The 22,182-nt window shown below is 35.9% G+C and overlaps 12 protein-coding genes across 12 annotated transcripts; 7 read left to right on the top strand and 5 right to left on the bottom strand.

Moving 5' to 3' along the window:
* Window positions 1–1,779: 1,779 nt before the first annotated feature.
* RO3G_02475 (uncharacterized protein) lies at window positions 1,780–4,009 on the top strand (the record flags this gene model as incomplete). The annotated part of the gene is made up of 3 exons (XM_067657066.1): window positions 1,780–1,986; window positions 2,036–2,643; window positions 2,698–4,009. The coding sequence occupies 3 exons, from the start codon at window positions 1,780–1,782 to the stop codon at window positions 4,007–4,009; spliced, it is 2,127 nt and encodes a 708-aa protein (XP_067513167.1).
* Window positions 4,010–4,316: 307 nt separating this feature from the next.
* RO3G_02474 (uncharacterized protein) lies at window positions 4,317–4,658 on the bottom strand (the record flags this gene model as incomplete). Its single annotated transcript, XM_067657065.1, has 2 exons — window positions 4,317–4,335; window positions 4,402–4,658. 2 exons carry the CDS (start codon window positions 4,656–4,658, stop codon window positions 4,317–4,319), a joined length of 276 nt encoding a protein of 91 aa, XP_067513166.1.
* A 270-nt stretch (window positions 4,659–4,928) lies between these two features.
* Window positions 4,929–5,643, top strand: RO3G_02473 (uncharacterized protein; the record flags this gene model as incomplete). The annotated part of the gene is made up of 2 exons (XM_067657064.1): window positions 4,929–5,457; window positions 5,627–5,643. 2 exons carry the CDS (start codon window positions 4,929–4,931, stop codon window positions 5,641–5,643), a joined length of 546 nt encoding a protein of 181 aa, XP_067513165.1.
* A 791-nt stretch (window positions 5,644–6,434) lies between these two features.
* On the bottom strand, window positions 6,435–7,231 carry RO3G_02472 (uncharacterized protein; the record flags this gene model as incomplete). Its single annotated transcript, XM_067657063.1, has 2 exons — window positions 6,435–7,068; window positions 7,218–7,231. 2 exons carry the CDS (start codon window positions 7,229–7,231, stop codon window positions 6,435–6,437), a joined length of 648 nt encoding a protein of 215 aa, XP_067513164.1.
* Window positions 7,232–7,853: 622 nt separating this feature from the next.
* Window positions 7,854–8,287, bottom strand: RO3G_02471 (uncharacterized protein; the record flags this gene model as incomplete). The annotated part of the gene is made up of 2 exons (XM_067657062.1): window positions 7,854–8,106; window positions 8,241–8,287. 2 exons carry the CDS (start codon window positions 8,285–8,287, stop codon window positions 7,854–7,856), a joined length of 300 nt encoding a protein of 99 aa, XP_067513163.1.
* Window positions 8,288–10,743: 2,456 nt separating this feature from the next.
* RO3G_02470 (uncharacterized protein) lies at window positions 10,744–11,529 on the bottom strand (the record flags this gene model as incomplete). Its single annotated transcript, XM_067657061.1, has 1 exon — window positions 10,744–11,529. One exon carries the CDS (start codon window positions 11,527–11,529, stop codon window positions 10,744–10,746), a length of 786 nt encoding a protein of 261 aa, XP_067513162.1.
* Window positions 11,530–12,154: 625 nt separating this feature from the next.
* On the top strand, window positions 12,155–13,834 carry RO3G_02469 (uncharacterized protein; the record flags this gene model as incomplete). The annotated part of the gene is made up of 7 exons (XM_067657060.1): window positions 12,155–12,243; window positions 12,296–12,395; window positions 12,426–12,749; window positions 12,821–12,957; window positions 13,028–13,196; window positions 13,264–13,391; window positions 13,456–13,834. The coding sequence occupies 7 exons, from the start codon at window positions 12,155–12,157 to the stop codon at window positions 13,832–13,834; spliced, it is 1,326 nt and encodes a 441-aa protein (XP_067513161.1).
* A 946-nt stretch (window positions 13,835–14,780) lies between these two features.
* On the top strand, window positions 14,781–15,204 carry RO3G_02468 (uncharacterized protein; the record flags this gene model as incomplete). Its single annotated transcript, XM_067657059.1, has 2 exons — window positions 14,781–14,793; window positions 14,852–15,204. The coding sequence occupies 2 exons, from the start codon at window positions 14,781–14,783 to the stop codon at window positions 15,202–15,204; spliced, it is 366 nt and encodes a 121-aa protein (XP_067513160.1).
* Window positions 15,205–15,940: 736 nt separating this feature from the next.
* On the top strand, window positions 15,941–16,534 carry RO3G_02467 (uncharacterized protein; the record flags this gene model as incomplete). Its single annotated transcript, XM_067657058.1, has 1 exon — window positions 15,941–16,534. One exon carries the CDS (start codon window positions 15,941–15,943, stop codon window positions 16,532–16,534), a length of 594 nt encoding a protein of 197 aa, XP_067513159.1.
* Window positions 16,535–17,428: 894 nt separating this feature from the next.
* On the top strand, window positions 17,429–17,920 carry RO3G_02466 (uncharacterized protein; the record flags this gene model as incomplete). The annotated part of the gene is made up of 1 exon (XM_067657057.1): window positions 17,429–17,920. The coding sequence occupies one exon, from the start codon at window positions 17,429–17,431 to the stop codon at window positions 17,918–17,920; it is 492 nt and encodes a 163-aa protein (XP_067513158.1).
* Window positions 17,921–18,396: 476 nt separating this feature from the next.
* On the bottom strand, window positions 18,397–18,916 carry RO3G_02465 (uncharacterized protein; the record flags this gene model as incomplete). Its single annotated transcript, XM_067657056.1, has 2 exons — window positions 18,397–18,666; window positions 18,728–18,916. The coding sequence occupies 2 exons, from the start codon at window positions 18,914–18,916 to the stop codon at window positions 18,397–18,399; spliced, it is 459 nt and encodes a 152-aa protein (XP_067513157.1).
* A 1,939-nt stretch (window positions 18,917–20,855) lies between these two features.
* Window positions 20,856–21,986, top strand: RO3G_02464 (uncharacterized protein; the record flags this gene model as incomplete). The annotated part of the gene is made up of 4 exons (XM_067657055.1): window positions 20,856–21,166; window positions 21,223–21,255; window positions 21,309–21,835; window positions 21,931–21,986. The coding sequence occupies 4 exons, from the start codon at window positions 20,856–20,858 to the stop codon at window positions 21,984–21,986; spliced, it is 927 nt and encodes a 308-aa protein (XP_067513156.1).
* Between the last annotated feature and the right edge of the window lie 196 nt (window positions 21,987–22,182).

Here is a 22,182-nt window from a genome sequence, read left to right as displayed (position 1 = left end):
GCTCAATTGGCTTAGGCAAAAAAATATTGTTATTGTTTGTGTTGAAGTTAGCTGGTGATATAAAAACAGAGAATGTTCTATGGGAAGTAGAAATTGCTGAGTAAAAAGGAGAAAGCTCAGGAGGCTTTCGATAAGCAGTGACTCAAAAAATATGCGTAGTCAGAGATCTGTCTACGGATTACCCCGAGACATTGGCTAATAGCTTTCGGCGTACCTTTGACTCACTTATCTGATCCATCATTTCTTTACGTAGCTATGGTATACATGCTACTCTTTTCCCGTACTTTTCTCATGAAACATGGCAATATATTTCCGACAGAGAAAACGTGTTTGTATTTGAAAAGGCTAATAAAAGGCATCATATAATTAAAGCACTGTAAATAACAAAAGAGTATGTTTCATTTGTTATTCTCTTCCTTTCTCTGTTTATTTGTTAATGAAATAAACGGACAAACTCCACTTTGTGTCATATACTTTGCTATAGAAAAATCCCCACTTTAAATAATGCTAGGGTTATTTCGTGCCCATCTACAATTAAACGAATATTTATTAGTGTTTAATGCGAATCGATTTAAATAATTGGATAGAAGTTCTGGAAAAACAAAGCCTCCGTGATTCAATGCGCAATGGCCTATTAATTCAAAATAAAAGTTTAAAAGAGCGGTTAATTTTTTACGAATATGGAACGTATTAAGAGGTTTAAATATACTGAGTCTCCTAGAAATAATAAAAATAAATAAATAAAGGAAACCTAAAACATGATTTGATACTACAATCGCTTGCTGATAGCCATGAACTTTCATTCAAATTTGATCCAGACAAAATCGAATGCATGTATGATGGGCCTTACTGAATCAAAGCCTTGAAGGAAAGCAATTTAATTACGTAAAACTTCAAAGGATATGTTTAATAGCACTGGCAATAATGTTCTTTATAAAGCAGTAAAGACTATTAAGGTGTACACTGTAGGATATGTTACCATGGAAGTAAACTATCTGACTGTTAATGTCAAATTTTCATAGTGCTTAATGATTTTATATTTCCAGTCGATGACAATCTGATAATAATTCTTTATGTCCCCTTTATGTGCCCTGTACCTCCTTCCTCATCCAATAATATAATACTTAGGTCTCAGTTTTGACTGATGTAAAAAAAAAAACAATGAGGCTGTACGTACTGCCACATACATTATTGTGTTCATCCATATCATGTAAAATTAGTTTTCATTAATATTTAAATAGAATATAACGCATTAGCCTCTTATTGATCTTCTTTCTTAATTTCAATATTTCTCAATGTGCCTATTTCATTTTCATCATTAAATCAAAAGAAAGTCCTCAGGCATGGATCCATATTTTGATATGACAGATAATAAAGAAAAAGAGATTTTTTAACAAGTGCATCTCAGAATAGGAAACCTTTCCTGCAGTTAAGTAAGAATATATAGACAACAGACAATTCAATTTCATTATCATATGAAATATTATAACTACAGGCACAGAGCAGGGTTTATAGCCTTGCTTCCAACATCTCGTGTAAGTTATAAAGCAGAATCCGATAAAATTGAGTTTAGTTAGTGATTTCTAAAAATAAAAGACAAAAAAGTAAAGTTTAGCCTGACGCAACCCAGAATTTTCCATAAAGATCAAATTGCGTAGCGAAACTCCCCGTTGTTACCAATAAGGTTATCTCGGCAAATGTTTTGCCGTGAGACAAGAAGATCAATATATAAAGCCTCCTGCTCCTTCTTTTTGTTTGTTTTTTCACTTTTTTTTAAATATGATTCGCAATAATACACAACACTTGTATCAAAATCTAGAAATAGTACTGTTGGGTACCCTTGGTATTGGCACCATCGCTTGGTTTATCAAAAATCAAGTCAGCAGTCGACTTTCTCATACGACTACTGCCAGTACAAAGAAAGCCGAGATAGAACAAGAAAGCCCAAAACAAGAGCGCAACTTTGTCAAAGTGATGCAGCAGCAGGTAAAATAGAATGTGAATACATTGATTTTTTATAACATGTTTTAATCAGGGACGTCGAGTTATTTTCTTTTATGGTTCACAAACAGGTACAGCCGAAGATTTTGCTGCACGTCTGGCGAAGGAATGTACACAAAAGTATGGTGTCAGCGCCATGACGGCAGACATTGAACAATATGATCTCAGCTATCTTGATACTGTACCTGATGATTATTTGGTGTTCTTTATCATGTCTACCTATGGTGAAGGTGAACCCACCGATAATGCAGTTGAACTTTGGAATCTCTTGACAGACGAATCACCCACCTTTTCTTCTGCATCCAATCGCCTTGAAAACCTTCGATATATTGCTTTTGGTCTCGGTAATAAAACGTATGAACATTACAATGAAGTGATTAGAAAAATGGACAGTCGCTTGATTGAATTGGGTGCCAGGAGGATTGGTGAACGAGGAGAAGGAGATGATGATGGCACGATGGAAGAAGATTTTTTGGCATGGCAGGAATCCATGTGGCCAGCATTTTGTGAAGCTCTGGGTGTGGACAGTGGATATGTGCAGGATGGATCTCATCAAGCTATTTATAAGATGAATGAATTAACGGTGTATGATCAAGCCAAAGTCTATCTGGGTGAAATTGGTGAATGGCTTAAAGATGGCTCGTAAGTCTGTTTTCTTTACATGTGATTGTTTATATTTATTTGTTTTGTTTCTAGATCTGTTGTTTACGATGCTAAACGTCCTTATAATGCTCCAATGACTTCAATAGACCTTTTCAAGGGTGGTGATAGACATTGCCTTCATATTGAAATTGATATCTCTGGCACAAACCTTTCTTACCAAACAGGTGATCATGTCGCTATTTGGCCAACTAATAATGAAGTAGAAGTCAATCGTCTTGCTCAAGTCTTGGGCTTACAACACAAGTTGGATACTGTAATTCATGTAGAATCCATTGATCCTGCTGCGTCCAAGCGGTTTCCATTCCCTGTGCCTACAACATATCGTGCTGTGTTCCGTCATTATCTCGATATATGTTCTGCTGTCTCTCGACAAGTTTTGATGTCTCTTGTAAAGTATGCACCTAATGAACCCCTCAAGGAAGCTCTTCAAAAGCTCTCATCCGACAAAGATATTTATCGTGAACGTGTGGGTGACATGAACCGTAATTTGGGTGAAGTATTACAAATTCTGGCCGAACAAGCATCTCTAGATGTCAATGGCGCCTTTGCCTCAGTTCCCTTTGACTTGGTAATCGAAAGCGTTTCTCGTCTTCAACCTCGTTATTACTCCATCTCTTCTTCCTCACTGGAAAGCCCCAACATGATTACTGCAACCATTGTGACGCTTCAATACAGTCCCGAAGAAGGAAGAACAGTCTATGGGGTGAATACCAATTATCTCTGGCATATTCATGAACGTGTCAACCAATTAACTCCCAACAACACCATTCCTGAATATTCCTTGTCTGGTCCTCGCGATTCTCTTTTCGTCGAAAGCAAATTGGCCCGTGTACCTGTTCACATCCGTCGATCTCAATTCAAATTACCCAGAAATACTTCTGTCCCAGTAATTATGATTGGCCCTGGTACAGGCGTTGCCCCCTTTCGTGGCTTTGTGAGAGAACGTGTGCTTCAAAAGAAACAAGGCAAGTCATTGGGACCTACCATCTTGTTTTTTGGTTGTCGTAACAGAGCTGAGGATTTCCTTTATCAAGAAGAATGGCCTGAACTGTTTGAGGTGTTGGGAGAAGAATCACGTCTGATCACAGCATTTTCCCGTGAAGAAGCCGGAAAGAAAGTATACGTGCAGCATAGATTGATGGAACATGGACAAGCCATGTGGGAACTGTTAGAGAAGGGAGCTTATGTTTATGTTTGTGGTGATGCAAAGAATATGGCTCGTGATGTAAACCAAACATTTGTAAAGTTTGCACAACAATTTGGTGGTTTAGATGAATTAAAATCACAAGATTATGTAAAGAACTTGAGGAGCACTGGCAGATACCAAGAAGATGTTTGGAGTTAAGCATTATCACTGCATTATTATATACACACATACACATATATACAAACACACTACATATTTTATAGAATAAAAAAATGTTATTTAAGTTTCTTTTCCATTTCTAAAAAGGCTTTCATTGTTGGATCTATTTCTTCTAATGGATCGTTTGTTAACGATTCTAATTCGACTGGTACTTGTTCCCCTGCTTCCCTAAATTGCTGTATTAAATCTCTCTTTTTTTGTGCATAATCCTCTATGTCATCTTCATATATATCCCACACACTGTAGTGCAATTATTAATTTAGTTGTACCCTTATCTTTTTATTATTTACCAATAAGCACAGCCACTACATGATTACAAATTCATTTTAATTTATTTCTCTTCTCTCCCTTTTTTTTCATATTTTCCTTACCTCATACAGCAATTTGTGGGTGGTTCTGGTTTCTGTGGTAGTTCTTTTGGCTTTCCTTTTAAATAAACAAATTCTTTTGGTTTAACTGTCGGTTGTAATTCTTCTTCTATTGTTGTCTCAAATGGTATAGCTAACGGTTTCTTTATCAATAAATCTTCTTTTGAGGTAGTTGTAGGTTGTTCTAATATTCGGCTCCAATAACCCTTGTAACTTGGTATTCTTTTATGATGAAATGAACGAATGAATCTAACTGACATTTTTATCAAAAAAAAAAAAAAAAGGAAAAAGAAATAATTTTTTGTTACGAACAAGTCAACTTGTATCTTGTAATAAAAAGTATGATGATTGCCTGGTTATCATTACCAATTTCATAGTTTATTTTGCTGTTTCGTCGTCATACAAAATACTTGTTTTTAATATTGTATTCATAAACCCCTTTACAATTAAACAACACCCATCAACTGAAAAAGCAGTCTTCACTGGACCCTTTTTTTAATAATTTTCTATTTCTTTTTTTTTTATTAAAAATGTCAAAAAGCCTTTTTTTAAAAGTGTATCAAAATGCAGATCACGAAATTGAAGACCAAAATACCGAAGATCCCTTCCCAGCCTATCTTGAAGGTATCGACACAACGTTTGCACCCTTTTGTCCAACTTCAGCAGAACGAGTAATCAAGGCACTCACTATGGCTCAAGTGAATTCAAGCGATGTCCTGGTTGATCTAGGCTCGGGTGACGGACGGTTTGTGACAGCTGCCGTCTCTGAATTTGATGTGAAGCGAGCGGTTGGAATAGAATCAGACAAGGCATTGGTTGAGATATCGAACACGTTGTCCAAGCAAGTATTAACGACAGAACAACAGTCAAGAATCTCATTTATTGCAGGCGATTTATTGAATTTACCAGCAGATACACAGTGGACAGTGATTGTGTTATTTCTGTTACCTGATCATACAGATAAGTTTTCAGATTTGTTATTGAAGCATTATAAAAAGGGAGCAAAGATCATTAGCCTAGTTTTCAATTTGAATGAAATACCTGAATTAAATTTAGTTTGTAAAGATGAACAAGATGGCATATACATTTATAGCCAACAATAATATTATTTATGAAGCACTTTTTTATGGCCCTTAAATCATCACCATTCGTTAGACAAGATCAATAAAAATAGAGACTTTTTATTCTTTTTTAATCAAACAAACCATTTACCAATCTTTTTAAATAGATGTACATAAATATTAAGAAGTCTACATTACTATATCCTCACATTATTAATCTTTTTTCTTTTCTTTTCTTTCTTCTTTCATAAATACACAGTACGTCCACCCTCAATTGGTCATTTTTTTGAAAATATTGGTCGGATTTTTAAATTCAATTGACCACTTTTTTGAAAATCAATTGGTCACTTTTTTGAAAATTTATTTATGGTAATTGTATAGAAGCTATATAGCGACCTTATTAAGACAGTTATCAAATTGATTTACTGAATGTTGAATAAAGGCTCTGAGGTGTTCAACGGGTACAGCTTCGCTAGCTTCAATTATGCGCGTAGTAAATGACTCTAAATCGATGAGCTTATTACGTTTTACCTTTCCTTTTACAATAGCCCAGAACTGTTCGATTGGGTTAAGTTCGGGTGAGTAAGGGGGTAGCCTCTGCTTATAATTATCGGATCAATTACTTGAGGAATATGAATGGGAGCATTATCCATGACAATAAAATAACCTTTCATTTCAGGAAACTCAAAATCTCTACCTGACCAATTAAGGGTTTTTTTAGTGCACTCAAGCTGTCAATTTTTTGTGAGATGGAACAAACTTCTTAGTTGATAATCTTTAAGCTACAACGTGTCCAATTTACTGCTATTGTTGATGGACTGAGAGATATCTTGGTTTGATACTTATAAGTATTGCAACAGAGCAATTTCCGTCGAGAATCCTATGGTCAATTTCCAGAAAATAAGACAATAAACCATTCTTACTTCAAACTATAAAGAGGTTTCACCCCTATTTACTATTTATTATTTATATTAATCATGTTCTTTTGATCTTCTTCTTTCCAGCACGAAGATCACTTGACGTTGATGTTTTTGGTATAATAGCTTCATTTCTTTCTTCATCCCAGTAGTCGTCTAACCAGCTTAAGTTTTCAATATTATCGCATTCAACGGATGCATACAATATATCTTTTACGTTTTTAACAACTTCTTTAGCCATCCACGCAGAATAGAGAGTGGGTAAAACGGCTGAACCAAATCCTGAAATATCATTGGAAATATGGGTTCTCCTTGATTTGATTATCCTTGTCGCATATTTAACAGGGCGATCCGCCGTCATAAAAAATGATTCAAGACCAGAATGAACAAATCCAATTGTTTGTATCTTTGATCTATCATCTTTTTTGAGTAATAAATGGTCCAACATATCCTTCAGACACTTGGATAGCTTTTTAGACCCTTCTTCCAATCTTTTTGTCCCTTCGTCGCCATCGTACAATTTTCCTGCTTCTGAAGCACCATATTCAACACTTTCATCATGACCAATTCGATTTTCACAAAAAATCATATCACATCGATAACCCATCTTCTTCCTTTCTTGCATTTCAATACCTCCAATTGAACGATCCTTATTTTTTCTTTTACTAGAGCTTACACCAGAACATTCTTGACTGGAAAAAATAATATTAATACAAAAGTGTTAAGCATAACTGATATAGTAATTTGCTTACTTGAGAACATCAATATTTTCTATACAGTAGCCGCTCTATTTAAGGGTGTCTGATTTAAGGGCACTTTCTATTTATGGGTGACTTTTTACTGATGTACAGACATAAAGCACGGTCGTACTGCTAGGCTCGGAAGTATGCCTTAAAGTTGTCACTAATTCCTGTGTATACAAAATATGAATGAGAAAACTGTAAAATAAAAAGACAGCTTATATAGCATTTTATCAACAAATAATAGGCTACCTACATCAAGAGCTTGTGACTTGCTAGCCGTGTTTGCTAGGAGAAATAACAATTTGATATTGTTGAGCGGAATTCTTCTTTTATGAACGGACGCATTATCCAAAAGAAGAGCAATTTTTTCGATTCTGTCTTCCAAAGGCAACATTTAACTTTTTCACATATGTTGTCATCCAAGCATTAGTAGAATAATGGTATTCAATTTCATGTTTTTTTTTTTTTTCCAATTGCAGTCATGGATAACAAATTAGCTCTTGTGTTGTCCGATAACAATTGACTGTCCTTTATAAGTCTCATCCGAGTTACAGAGCAATCCAACCGTTAGACGAGTTTTACTTTTTTTTAGGCCACCAAGCGGCTTGGAGGAACATATGATTCTTCTTGGTGGTTGCTGGTAATATAAACCTGTTTCATCAAAGTTCATGATATCTACAGGATCATATGGCCCAAGAAGTTCTTTTATCTTCCTCAATTCGTTCTGAATGTTTTCAGAAGTCAAGTTGAGGATATCGTGTTGTTGTTAGACTTTTACCATTTTTGACAACATTACTATCACTATATAACGTTTCAGCATTTTTGAGAATGTTTGATATAGTCTGTTGGGCAAGTGGTTGATCTAAATTGAATTTCTTCATAGCCCATTCACCTAATTCTGTTTGATTAAGCTGGCCAGCAGCTTGTTGATCCAAAAGCTCAATTTTTTGAGAAAGAAAGGCGTGCTGGTTTATTATTAGATAGAACCTAAAGAAAGAAAATAAATTTTGTTGTCGTATATTTATTCTCATCAAAATTATTTTGAGTCTACGACTCGTATATTATCCTTCCAGCAACTTTGATCAAGTCTTAAGCAAGTTTTGATTTGTTAATGTCCTTACACAATTACCAAATCTATACCAACCGACAGTGGCCTATGTGGAAACATGTTGTACAAACATGTCTATAATGTAGCAACAATACATATTAAGTGACTTCAATTTTTTAACAGCTACGAAATTGGATTTAAGGGTATGTTGTATTTAAGGGTGGATATTCCAAACATTTTGGCCACCCTTAAATAGAGCGGCTACTGTATTGTTTTGTTTTTGTATTTTTCCCCGTGCAGTTGAAGTACGAACAAAATGGCTGATAACTCCCGAACGTTGATAGATTGTGTCTTTTCCTCGTCGGTCCAACATCCGGTTGTTTCGATTTCTGGTGAACTTACTCCCCAAACTATATCGGATGCATCTACGTGGATCGTAATTGCTGGTGTTGGATTGTCTATCCGTTGAATTGGTAAACCATTCATGTCGGTCACATAGGTCAACCACCATGTCAACTCTGTGCGACTGTTGTTCAAAAGGAGAAAAGGTGCTTCCCATCTCTGGTGATGTAGATGTAAGCTGTGTGCTAAATCTCTCTGCAAATGTCGGATATGTAATAAAGCCTCCCCAATTGCCGGAATCATGGATGTCATTTTTCCAATTAGGCTGGCATACCATCTGCAGGATCTTGTCTGTGTCTGGAGAGCTTGTTTGATTCGACTGATCAACTTGTTGATTTTCTTGAATGGTACTGTAATCTTCATTTTGACCGAATTGAATACAAAGCCTAGAAACTCCTGTTTGTGCAATGGCGTTAATATGCTTTTTTCTTGATTTATCAAAAATTCTAAGGATGTCAAATGGTTGATTACTCTTGAACTGACTTGACTCATCTCTTCCTTCGTCTTGGCTAGCAGGCAGACATCGTCCAGGTAGTAAACAAATCGAATCCCTTCTTTCCTTAATTGTTCTACTGCAAAACGCATCATTTTTGAAAAAACACGTGGACTCACACTCATACCAAACGCCAGGGTCTTGTATTGATATACTACTCCTTGATTCATGAAGGTTAAGTATTTGCGAGATTGAGGATGAAGGCCTACTACTGCGTATGCATCTTTTAAGTCTAACTTGCATATGTAATCGTTTTTTTCCATTATTTCTCTGAGAGCTGGGATTCCTTCCATTTTGAAATGCTGGCATTAGATATAATTGTTGATCTTCTGACAATCCAAAATCGGTCTTCGTTTTGTTGATTCTTGGATCGTGAAAAAATTTGACAGGCAATCCGTACTCTGAGAAGGGGAAACTTCGATAATGTCTGCTTGCAGAAATTTCTGCACTGCCTCTTTGACTGCTTGTTGTTCCACTGGATTGAGCTGAATCATTTTGAGTCGCCAAGGCTGAGGTGTTGAGTTGAATTGAATTTGATAACCATCTCTGACTACTGACAAAGGCCATTGATGGGTAGTTGTTTGCGTCCATTCTTGATAAAAGTGTTGAAGTCTTCCTCCGGGTTTGATACCGTCGGAAGGAGTGCTGTAGTGCTGAACGTCGATTTTTGGCTTTGTGGATTCTTCGTTTACGTGGTTTATTGCTGAGATTGAGTATTGTTGTTGTTTTGGTTGTTGCTGTTGTTCGTTGAATTGTGTGACGTGCTGGGGACTCCACTCGAGCCCCGTCCTCCAAAAAAAGAGCCTCTTCCTCTTCCTCGGTATCCACGTGATCTTCCATTGTCGCCATAGCTGTTTCCACAGCCTCTGGATCTGTTGTTCGGTGGATAATCGTTCTAGCTTCGTCCAAACTGGCGGCCTGTTGGAGGACATATTGGAGTTGTTCAAATATCTCTGTTGCCACTTTGGCTTGAAAACGAGTGGTTTCAGTGATCTCGTATATCTTCGAGATAACATCAGAGGTGTCGGATTTATGCTTGCCGATTTCTCTGTATAGCTCACTATTGACTCTCTCAGGAGTTGTCCATTTTCCCTGTTTATATCGTTTTGTGTCCCTTCTGAAACGCTTGAAATTTTCTTCTTGCTGTTGCTCTGTAACGCTGTCCAGCTCGGTAATGCTTTCCACTGGAAGGTTGTTTCTTCATTGTTTTTCTTCTTGTTCCTGAGCTTGTCTTCTAGCAAACTCAGCATAGAGTGCGTCAATTTGTTCTGGGGTAAGATTGAGTCCATTTCTCTCATTGGCCATTTCCACGAATGCGCGACTTTTGAAGGTATAAAGGGAAAAAGGGGATTATAAAGTTTATTTAGTATATATACGTTTAAATTTTGATTTTTATTTATAAAAATTAATGACCACTTTGAGCGCATGATGTCAATATTGCATCGTTTTCGCCCTGGTCAGATCAATAAAAAAAATTGAATGGAAGCTAAAAACCCCTTTTGAGATCAAGGGTAAAAAAGATATGGGAGGAAGTGAAGAAGGCTGTATAAAATATACTGGTTTTGGGGAGCTGCGGGAGTCAAAAACAGAGGCTAAGATTGAGGAATGATGGTAGTAATGGAAAAACATGTATGTAGTAAGGGGACAGGTGGAAGGGGAGTACAGTCATAGGTTGTAAGACCTATATATGATCAAGGGTACATTCATTGCGGAATGTGTATGGAAGGGGAAGATCAAAGGAATCTAGATACTCGCGATCAATTAGACCGGAACGAAGAAAGAAGCGAACAACTGTTTTATACAGAGGTGATTTGAAACGGCGAAGTGCTGGGCCGAGCCGCTGAAGAAATGCCCAGCGGGCATGTTCAACCTTTCGATGGGTCAGTGCATTGATGAACTCAGGATCTCGAACATTCTCTGGGTCAAGAGGGTCAAAGTCATCACGGACTAGGATATGAAATTTACGTAATTTGTCGCGAAGCTCATTTTCATATCCGTAATGTATAAGGAGGCTTACCACATGTCGATCAGGATATTGAATATCCAAAATACGACAGGTATTGATGTGCAAGTGGCGAAGGTTGGAGCGCAACTGGTGCAAAGGGAGTCGGCGTTGGATAGGTAGATGAATAAATTTGAAACTTGTAGTAGGTGACGAGAACTGCTTAGCAATAGCTGTCAGGCTGTGGGGAGAAGTATTGCATTTGGGTTTCGAAACCTTGGAAGGAGGCGAAGCTACATTGTTTGGCGAGTGAGGACGTTTGTTGGTGGTGGATGAAGAAGATTGGGGAGAGGCGGTAGGTAATGAGGCATATTCATTTGGAGGAGAAACGGTTGACGGTGGTGAAAGTGACAGAGCGAGTTGTTGTCGCAATAAAGCATTCTCTTGCTGCAGTTTACGTATCTCATTACTAGCAGCAGCTAATTTTGCTTGCAATCGTTGAAGTTGCTTGTTGTTGGGAGACATGGAAGAATTACCTAAAAAGGAAAAAAACAACGAAAAGTGATGGGAAGCGGAAAGAATTTAGTATATATACAGTCGTTCCACTGCCAATTCGCGGATGGCTTTGTGGATAAAAAAATCAGAGTTCATATATCTAAATTAACCAGCTGTTTCAAAGCATAGAGATCTGGTTGTTCGTCGACTATATCCATAGCTTCAGCGCCATCTTCATCATAGATGCTCCCTTGACCATCTTCACTCAAAAAAACTAACTTTCACATTTTATAAATGATCCGCGAATTGGTTTTCCAAATAACTGCACATTGAATTTTTAAGAATCCGCACTTAAAATGGATGTGATAATGATAAAATGAACAATTGTTACTAACCAAAACTGTTGTTAAGAGGATAAGTATAATGTATAATAAGATAAACGGTAAAATATATGAAGTAAAAAAAAAAAAAAAAAAAAAAAAAAGGAAGGAAAAGGTGATGTTATGAGAGTTGCAAGATGTGTGGATTTATAGGAAACAAATGATTACGATGGCAGCATAGTTCATAACTGATTTGGCAATGTGACTTCGTACACCGAAAGACAGAAGAATAAGAAAATTGAGTCAGCTCAGAACAAAGTGCAAAAGTCATCCTTATGTCTGTAAATGATTATATTGCGCCAGAAGAAGTTAGAGTCAGTGCCTGTTTCATGATAAAGCCATTCTCTGAATGGTCTTTTCCACAGTACGCGGAGTGGAGAAGGAGATTGAACCCCTTTAATGCTGATTTTAAAAAGATTCAAAGAATACAATGACGATTTGGAAGTAATCAAGAAAAGCAGTTTGGTGGATCGTAATGTGAAGTCTCAAATACACATACTAAAGCAAACTCCAAAGGTAAATCAATAATAAGAATAACAGTAACAGCATAAACTTAAAGGGAAAAAATGGCAAACAGCTAGCAAAGAAAAGCAAGTCTTCAAGATCGTCAACATCACGTACAAGGATCAAGCCTCACACAATGAATACAACTCAACTATCATTAGTACGCAATCAGCTCAGGCTGAAGAGCCATGCTCAAGTGCCACTCAAACGAGAAGTCCAAAAGGAAAAGAGAGAGAAACACCGGCTAAGCCAAGGTGTGCAAACATACAGTCAACTCAAGCTGAAGAACCTTGCACTACTGAAAAACCAAGCACCCAAAAAGCTGAAGCAAGAATGAGCTTGTTGTTTAATTGCGTGTACAAATTGGTAAGAAAGCATATATCTGCGAAAATTTGTAACATTGGTACACCTTTTTTCATCTATGTCCATTTGTTTAGAACAAGGATGAAGATGTTGATTTTGAAGAGCTCTCAATACAACCAGCCACTACCGTAAAGCAAAAGATGTACAACGAGTGTATCACGCTACTGAAAGAATACAAGAAACTAACGCCATTAGAAAAGTCAAAGCTCAAGTAAGCATAAATCAAAATGTACTGGACATAATTCGCGCTTACCAAAGATATACATTTACGATTTGCTTAGTGTTCTTCTTTCTAGCTGCCTTAATACAGTATCAGTTGATTCGCGTGAAGCGATCAAGAACATAGTTAATCCAGCCAAACTCAAGAGCATTCTTGATTCAAAACCAGCACGGTGTTTCTCTGAACTCTCTAATACCGAATGGGTGCAACTGAAAAGAGACTTGGGAGAAGTAACTACTATCGATTGCATACACATGGTCTTCTTTGCTCATTTTTTATCTCTTGCATCTTTATTAGTCATATGAGGTTGGAGGCAAAAAAGGTCTTCAAAAATTCGTAGTCAGAGAGCGTTGCAGAATTTATGAGAATGATTTGGAAAGCATTCAAGTGTTTCGTTTAATGATACTTGATATATACGAATCAGTGTACTGTTATGCTTAAAACAAATACTAGTTCTGATTCAACACTTACGCTCATATTTTTATCTAGTCTAAGTTCAATATCTCTCAAGAACTGGCGAAAGGAGGGCTTAAGTAAAGAAGACTTTGGCTGCTATTGGAAATCTGTTCTTGATATCATTTTCAGAGGAACCAGCATTTCCCTTGTGAGGTATAGTGATGGTAACGAAAAAAAGAAAACTAAACTGATTACTTGCAGAGAAGAATCTTGTTGTTTGGCTTCGAGACATGAACGTCAAGTCAATGAATACGAGTACGCCATCACAGTATCCAATATGTACGGAAGAAAAATAGACTTGATCATGAAGTGTGTTCTTTATGATGACAGGAATCAAAAAAGAGATCTAGAGTTGAGTTCTGTTGAGATCAAACCGATCGATGTTTCTGAAGATGTTGAAGCAATTCAGTGAGAATGTACTAAGGGAGAAGGTACTCTTTTTGAGGGAGATGATTGCCACAGCAAAGACAAGAAATACCAACTAGAATAACTACTGTAAGTTCTATTAATTCACTTCAATTGCAACGAGAACCAAGGCCGACTGAAAAAACCTACTTCGTTCAATTGGTACCAGAATATAGAATCCAGAGATAGTTTGTTAAGGTAAGTGTTCGCTTGCAAATACAAAAATAGTCTCTTAGAGAGGAGAAGTATTTCTGTAAGGAGGTGTAAAAAATAAAAGTAAAAATAAAAATAAGACTCGAATAAAATTGAATCAAAAATGAATCCAAAGTAAAGCGATAATGTTTATTTGCTTTACAATTGACAGTTATTTATACCTTTACAAATATCGATAAATACATTAGGTGACTATAAAAATATGGAAATATTGAATAAAAACAGGCCATTCAAGGGATAAACTTTCGATTATTGACAGAGATGGTAGTGATAACAAATAAACGTATGAGGAGTTGCTTGATCAGAGATAGAGGCAGAGGAACAGCAGATTCAGAGACAAAATCCAAATTAAGAAAAATTATTCTAGCCAATTGAATCACTTTGTGACGTAGCCATCGAAACCCATTTCGGAACCGCTACGGACACCCCACTTCTTGTAAAATAATTTTCTCTTTTTTCTTTTTTTTTTGTCTTTCCTTTTCCCTCTTTTATCGTTTCCTTTCTCGTTACCTCCTTCACCATCATACAATGTGCTTCCTTCACTAAATAGTACACCATCCAGTCGTATGGTCAGCGATTAATCCTCGATTATTTCTTGCTGCAAACTCAAGTCGAGTTTACTCCGCCAACAGCCAGTATCTTATCATCAGCTTAGCAAGAACATCAGGGTAAATAAAAGCATTCTGCATGCCATCGTATCTCATGCAGGAGAGAGCAGTGAGGAATACCATATTTTAGGCATGGACATTATAGGTAATGTATTAACCCAAATACTATTGCAACAGAAATATATAACAATTTACATGTATAGGCCTTTCTGGCTTTTTCTATTACATGCAGCAATATGAAGATTTTGTGGTCGCTATTAAAGCAGATGAAGACAATGTACTGCTCCCCGGTGATGATGACGATCTTGAAGAATTTGTTCTGGGTAATACAATAGATCAACTGTTGAACTATAAGGTAAAATTGCTTCAAGTTGACTTTAATTCACTTTTTTCTAATGTTCTTTCTTCTGTACCTAAAGGAGGCTTTACTCGACACAATGCAAAGTATTACCAAAGCATCACGCAAATACAAGAAGTTAAGGTTGTCAAGCAAAACAAGTTGTTCTGTAACACCTCGGTTACAATCACCCCCAAGAAAGTCTTTCCCGTTTCCTGAAGACACCTTCTACACTCCAAAAAGAAAAAATTGAATAGCATCAATAAACAAGTTCTTTTCTTTATTCATAAAGACAATATCCAGACAACAGGTATAGCCTAAATGCATAAGATGGTTTTCAGAGTGTTGTTTCCTAGTCTTGAAGAAAGGTTTTCAATAGACAGCTAAAAAAGAGATATATCAGATTAGTATATCTCTTATTACTTTCAAAAGGCTTAAAAATGGGAATATCAGTTCTGTTGACTACCTTGAGTAAGAAACAACACAGTCTGCCGTTAGACAGAGTAGTGTCACCGCTATACTGATGGCGTTAGTCACAGCCTGGGATGGCTGTCAAGTCTAACAAGAACTGAGCTGAACGGCCCCTGACTTGTCTTCTAGTATCCCACGACAAGTGATTGGCTTTTTCACCTTGCGGTAAGAGTTTCTGTCTTCCTAGATGCGAGAAAAACTAATGCTGTATATCAAAACCCTAACTCGGGCCAACCAAGTTCACTATAGAATGGCTTGAATTGGAGATGGGGGATGAAAGAAAAAAGAAAAGAAAAAAGAAATCATCCAATAATGTGCGTCATCATTCTTCATTTTCTCCGAAAAGCTAAGTCTGATTTTACTTTGACCACAAACATCTCTTTTATTCATCTTAGCACACCTTTCATTTCGACGTGTAAAAAGTGAACCAATTTAAAAATTAAACAAATGCAACCTCAGAAACCTCTTATAGATGATGATGAAAATGCCATTGATATCTGTTTATGGAGTGCACGGCCTTGGATCCGACAAGCTCATGAGCTTTCCAATTGCTTATGCTTTTGTATTTGATGAGAAGGAATCCACATACGAGTGGTTTCTGATGCAATTGAAGAGTGTTCTCGATTATAATGCAGAAGAAGCACCTGTCTTTGCAACCGATAAGTGTACTGCATTGATGAATGCTTTAAACACTATCTTTCCGGACTCAAAAAAGACTCTTTGCATATGGCACATGATGAATAATGTGAGAGATAATATATTGAGAAGCTATTCCCACTCGGAATATGACAAAGAGCTTTGCATCAAAAAAATTGAACGCATGATTAATGCAGAAACTCTCAGAGATTTTGAAGAGCTTGAAGATGAACTCATGGAACTACCGCTAGATCCTAAAGTTGTCACTGATTACTTTGAGGCGATCGAGCAAGATATGGATAAGATAAAAGGCACCAACAAAGCATTGGCATACTATGGCAATCATATTATACCTTACAAGGAGAAATGGGCAGGATACACAACAAGGTTCTACACGCATTTCGGCTGTTTTGTCTACCTGATATTAAATTTATGCACTTGATGTCGATACACTCACCAAAACAATTGCTGATAACGTTTACATGTAGCTTTGAGAATCAGGATGATTTCTTTCAACCATTTTACTGTGAAGCAGTGATTATAATGACAATGACAATTTGAATGAGCATTTTTGAAGGCAGACAAAACCTAGTTGCATTATTTCTTTTTGCTTTTTTATTTGAGAAAAGAAATGAGTTTGGCACAGAAGACTGCGCTTATTACAGGAGCCACCAGAGGTATTGGTTTACAGATCGCAAAGAGTTTTGCTGATCAGGGCGCCAAGACTATTCTTATTGGACGTGATTCGGATGATTTTTTATCCACAAAGTCATTATTTTTTTATCCGCGAATTGGTTTTCAAATTTTCGTTGAAAAAAGTTCCAAATAACTGCACATTAAATTTTTAAAAATCCGCACTTTTTTTATTGAATCCGCGAATTGGCAGTAGAACGACTGTATTATTAAAAAAGGAAAATAAAGCGCGACTCTTGGAGCCTGTACCACATTTGAAGACGGAGCGGAGTCAAGGAGGATTGTTGTAGGCACGACCAACAATTGATTTTAAAGATCCGACCAATATTTTCAAAAAAATGACCAATTGAGGGTGGATGCACTGTATTAGTTCTCTAAGACGCGACTTTTTATTTGTAGTTTTAAACAATAAAATACAAACGTTTTTATAAATCACTGTTCTTTATAATTTTCTTACCGTGTGTTTGAGTTCAGTGGTTGAAAGATGTGTACGATTTTCCTGTATATATGCGTGTTTTTTTTTTGTGATGGGTCAAATTGCCTAAATAAATTTTCTATACCAAGGGGTGGATTGTACCACATCTTTCATCTTCATTCCGGCAACTGTACGGGGTTCCTTAAACTCATTCGTGAAGGCAAGGAAATGCAAAGAAACTTGGCTCATATCTTTTACGATGAAAATAATGTTGGTCATGTATGGATGGTCCAAGTCAAAGGCAACAAATGCAGTTTCTCCACCATTCATCCTACTTCGTACCACTATCATGTCAATATTCCACAGTTCGAAACCTCCTTTCCCACCAGCTATTCACTTATGGATGAAAAGAATTGTAAATCTATTAGACCTTTACTTACATTTAGAACCTCTGTTGAGAAGTTGGCAGCTGAAGTAGAGAATAAATTAAAATATCCTGTGCTCAATCGATCTCCAGATAGTAACCAACAACAGCCACTGGGACTTACTTGGCTTACACCTCCCCAAAATGACTATTTTATTTCAAGAATTCCAGTAAATGAAGCCTTTGATAGTGATGAAATGTTTGATTCTGATGATAATAACGATAAAAGTGCGAATGCAAACAACGTGTGTGACCAACCAGATGAATTTGGTTTTGCTAAACGCGATGAACGGTAGTTTAATGTCAACACGGAAGAGTATTGAGATTCGAGCCCTTTTGTTGATTAGTTTTTTTGAGTTCTATCACAGTTATCACCATCAAAATATACAGTTTAATGATATAAATGATAAACCTTTAATTTTACATCAAGTTCTTTTAGAACTTTATCTTACCATGTTTTTAATACGGAATGTGAAATCTATCGAAAATTTCGTGACTTTATCAAACATCAATATTAGGATGTCACTTGACAGCTACGTTCTATCACTATTTGCTTACGTTCAAGTTTATTTTATTTTCTTCTTTGGTTAATTTTGCAAACCACTGTATTCAGAAACAGGCGAAAAAGGAAACGAAAATTGCCAAATTTAATTGTCAGGACGGTCAAATTTAGTTGTCCCTTCAATTGAAGTTGGGCTAAAATACTGTAATCAATAGCCTTTTTATGGATGGATACAGGGGGAACAATAAATAAAAAAAGGGAAATAATATATTAAAAAACTTTTTTCTTTTCTTTACTCAGGCTTTCTTTTCTTGCTCCAATTAACATTGAAATAGTCTGCTTCATACCATCTTTAGCTTCACTAGTTGCATTGATATGATGACGAGTAAAAAACTTTTCGACAACTTCAGCAGGTTCTGAATCTTCAAATATTTGTAAGTTTGCTGTCATACCAGGACCAAGTTCAATAGTAAAGTTAAACCAAAGTGTTGACTCCAATTCTGCTAAATTGATCTTGTGCTCAGTTATTTGAATATTGTCCTAATCAAAGTAGGAAATTAGCCTTTTTTTTGAAGTAGAATTACATTCAAATACAATATACATTCACAGTCTTTGGATTCTCTTGTGGAGTGTGGAATACTGTTTGTATAGGTTGAAATATTGTTTGTTCTTTCTTTTCTCTTTCACTATTAGAAGAGATTTTAACATGTTGAACAGCTTTTTTCTTTTCGCCATCATCCAACCAAAATGGTGTGGAAATGAGGTTTTTACTCGACTGCCAACTTTTCATTATTGATTGGGTATTTGCTAATTGGAAGCCTTGTAGATTTTGTCTCCTTCCTCGCTTTGATCTCATAAAAAGCTGCAAGAAAAAAATTTTTTTTTTTTAAAAAAAACATAGATGTTATTTGAACAAATTTGACAAGCCTAATAATTGTTATTCGAGTAAGTAACAATAAAAAGATGATGGTCATAAGGCTCGCTCTGATGATCTCTTTCCAACCGTATTTCTTCCTTTGTTGCTGGCCAATGTTTTGTCTTTTGAATGTTCTGACTTCAAAGTGTATTGATTCTTAGACAAAGAACTCTTGACTAGCATCATCGTTCAAGATAGCGATACCAACATACTAAAAGGTCTTTGAATCCTTTATATTTGTTACGGCAGTTGATATCTCATAAGACCAGCGAATTACTATTTGTGCATCAGTCGCGCCTAGAGAAATTGGCAAATTTAGGATTGCGAGTCATCTTCTTTGTATACTAAGATTTCCTCTTCTTTTTGTGCTTTGAATGCTTTCTGAATTTTATTAAATCCTTCGAGGCATTTGCTTTAAACTGAATTGCACGAGGTCAAACATGCTTGCTGTTGAAGTCATGATAACAAACATAACTGTTAGATAAATGCCTTTAATAAATGTTCTTGATTGATGAAATGAACATTTCTTGTTTACTTGTATTTTATAATATTATAAAATTAGTTTATGTTTTCGTTTACTGCTGGTAGCACTTTTCGATCGATATATAATAGTTCTTTTTTTTTATACCAACCTTTAATAATAATTTAACCAGATTGGATATTTAATTAAAAAAAGCACATGTTTTGCTATCGAAGGCTAACAGCTCTAAGCAATAGACCTTGATATACAATCCATTATATTCAACTCCTTGCCTGGACTTGCTAAAAACAAAGACCAATGTTTACTCATCATATCTTATTTTTGATTTAAGAGAACAACCATCTAACTCAGAACGGCTTTTTAAAAATATACCAATGCTAAATGTAGAGAAAAGGAAACTTTAATATAAGTTATTGCTCCAAATCATTTCTTTAATGACTTGCCTACCAGGATTGAAGTTTGCAATAAGTAATACAAATTATATTATTAAAGCTTGTTTAATCAGAGTAAAAAAAGTGTTTAATTAAGTGATATTTGCAACCAAATTGTTTATCCAGAAATAAGCAAGGTAAATTCACGTATGCTTTCTCTTTGATTACGTGATAACTGATGTACAAACAAAACTTTTATTCTCCATCTACATTACCCTATAAATAACACAGCTCTCATATCAAGTAAAGAATCATTTTTCATGTGGCGAAATACAATAACTCAAGGCTGAGGACGCATGTTTGGACAAAGAGAGAAAAGAAAAATAAATAATCATTGAATTTTCGTTGTGTAATATGTAGAGAAGAGTAAATAGTCAAAATTAAAAAGTATGAAATAAATATGAGTATACTATAAGGATTGTGGTATAAAATACATTTTATTTTGATTAAGATAAGATGCTATTTCTTTAATAAATAAAGGTTTTAAAGTTATATTCCAAGTATTGATTGTCACTAAACAAATACATTTTATCATGCTTTATCTTTTTTCTAAAGACAAAAACAATCTATCGTACTCTTCAATCAAACTATCATTGTTAATATATAATCATTCATGTATGTTTCCTAGCACTATACTATTACGCAAATAAGCTTTATTAAAAGGCTGTTTAAGTGTTTCAAAGAGATTTTTTTTACAAAAAAGGGTTGGAAGGCAGTGTTTTCAAGCCCGGCGACGGATAGGTGGAGTGGCGCGGTTTCAATTCCAAGGTGCGAGGAGAATAGAACATCCAAGGGTAGAAAGGAGGGGCGAGGGCGGCTAAGTTCCTCAGCGTAGTACGCGCAACTTCCCTAAAGTGACCGTTCCTGCGTAATTTTTTTTTATTCTTTTTCGTGTATCAAAATGGGCAAGAAAGTGACCTACGCCATTGGACTCATTCGTCAATCACCATTTGCCCAAGAATTGAAAGAACAAAAAAGTCGATATGAAACTGAGATCGAGTTGGGCAACGAAAAAAGGGCAGCTATGATTGCACTCGAAATATCAGATCTTTTGATAGCTCAAGTAGATGAAATAGATCCCGAGTTACCACTGCACGTTCAAGAACAAGATACCAAACAATATTTATTAAAAGCAGTTTATTATTGTAAAAAAGCAATTAAAATGTTTCAAAAGGATAAAGAAAATCGAGATACCCAGCATGACTTAGTGAGGTATACAACTTTTGTGCAACTATGCAAAAAGCTCTCTTTCTGATTTGCATTTATAGTGCTTATTATAATCTTTGCCAATGTCATTTGAGGTAAATTAGAGTAAAGCATTTTTTGATAGATTTTTGATGTAAAAGATGTATAGTTTAGAAGATTTCCAGTCAGCCATTCGATATGGATCCATAGCAGTTTCCTATATGCCAAAAGAGGAACAAAATAAGCACAAATTGCAAATGATTTACAAGGCTATAGCCGATACTTACTTTATGAAGGCCATTGATCCCGATGAATCACGACACGACGATTTCCTACATGCATTTAATTATTACATGAAAGAACGATCCATACTGGAAACAATGACCTTGGACGATGTCGATCGAGACCCGACCGTATTACCGCAGCTGATCCGATCTTCTAAATTCAACTTGGGTGTTGTCTGCTCCAAATTACCACATAAATCAGAGCTTGCAGAAGGATTTCTCAAGGCAGCTGTTGAGGATGCACAAGCTTTGAAAGATTATGCAAATGAAAAGAAGACATGGTGGGAATTGGGCAATCACTATAGAAGAATGCATCAGGATCATCTAGTCAAAGGGTGCCAAGTGAGAGAGATGAATATCATCCGACAGCATGGTTTTGCTGAAGATGAACCTCTTTGTCTAGAAGAAAGAAGTAAAATGTTTCTTTAATATTTTATACACATTTTATCTAACATTTCGTCAAGTAAAATTTCATTTGGAAATGAAGGAATTTTCAGAATGCTACAGACTTTGTAAAAGATATAAAGAAGTACTTGACTTGGAACATCAAGAATACTATGTAAAAAGAAAAGGAAATTTATGTATTATTTTACTAAAAATAATCTTTTATAAATTAGACGAATATACAAAAGCTTATTAAAGAAGTAGAGCAATTGATACAAACATATGAACAGAAAAGCAAAAATGGCACACATACATTGGAAAACGCATGTCAGAAAGCTGTTTTGTTGCATGAGTTAGCCATGATTCAATTAGACA

This window comes from Rhizopus delemar, genomic scaffold, assembly GCF_000149305.1.
Source record: "Rhizopus delemar RA 99-880 supercont3.2 genomic scaffold, whole genome shotgun sequence".
In the NCBI taxonomy this organism is placed as follows: Eukaryota; Fungi; Mucoromycota; class Mucoromycetes; order Mucorales; family Rhizopodaceae; genus Rhizopus; species Rhizopus delemar.
The sequence above is the reverse complement of the archived record's forward strand: the minus strand, read 5'-3'. Positions and strand labels throughout refer to the sequence as shown.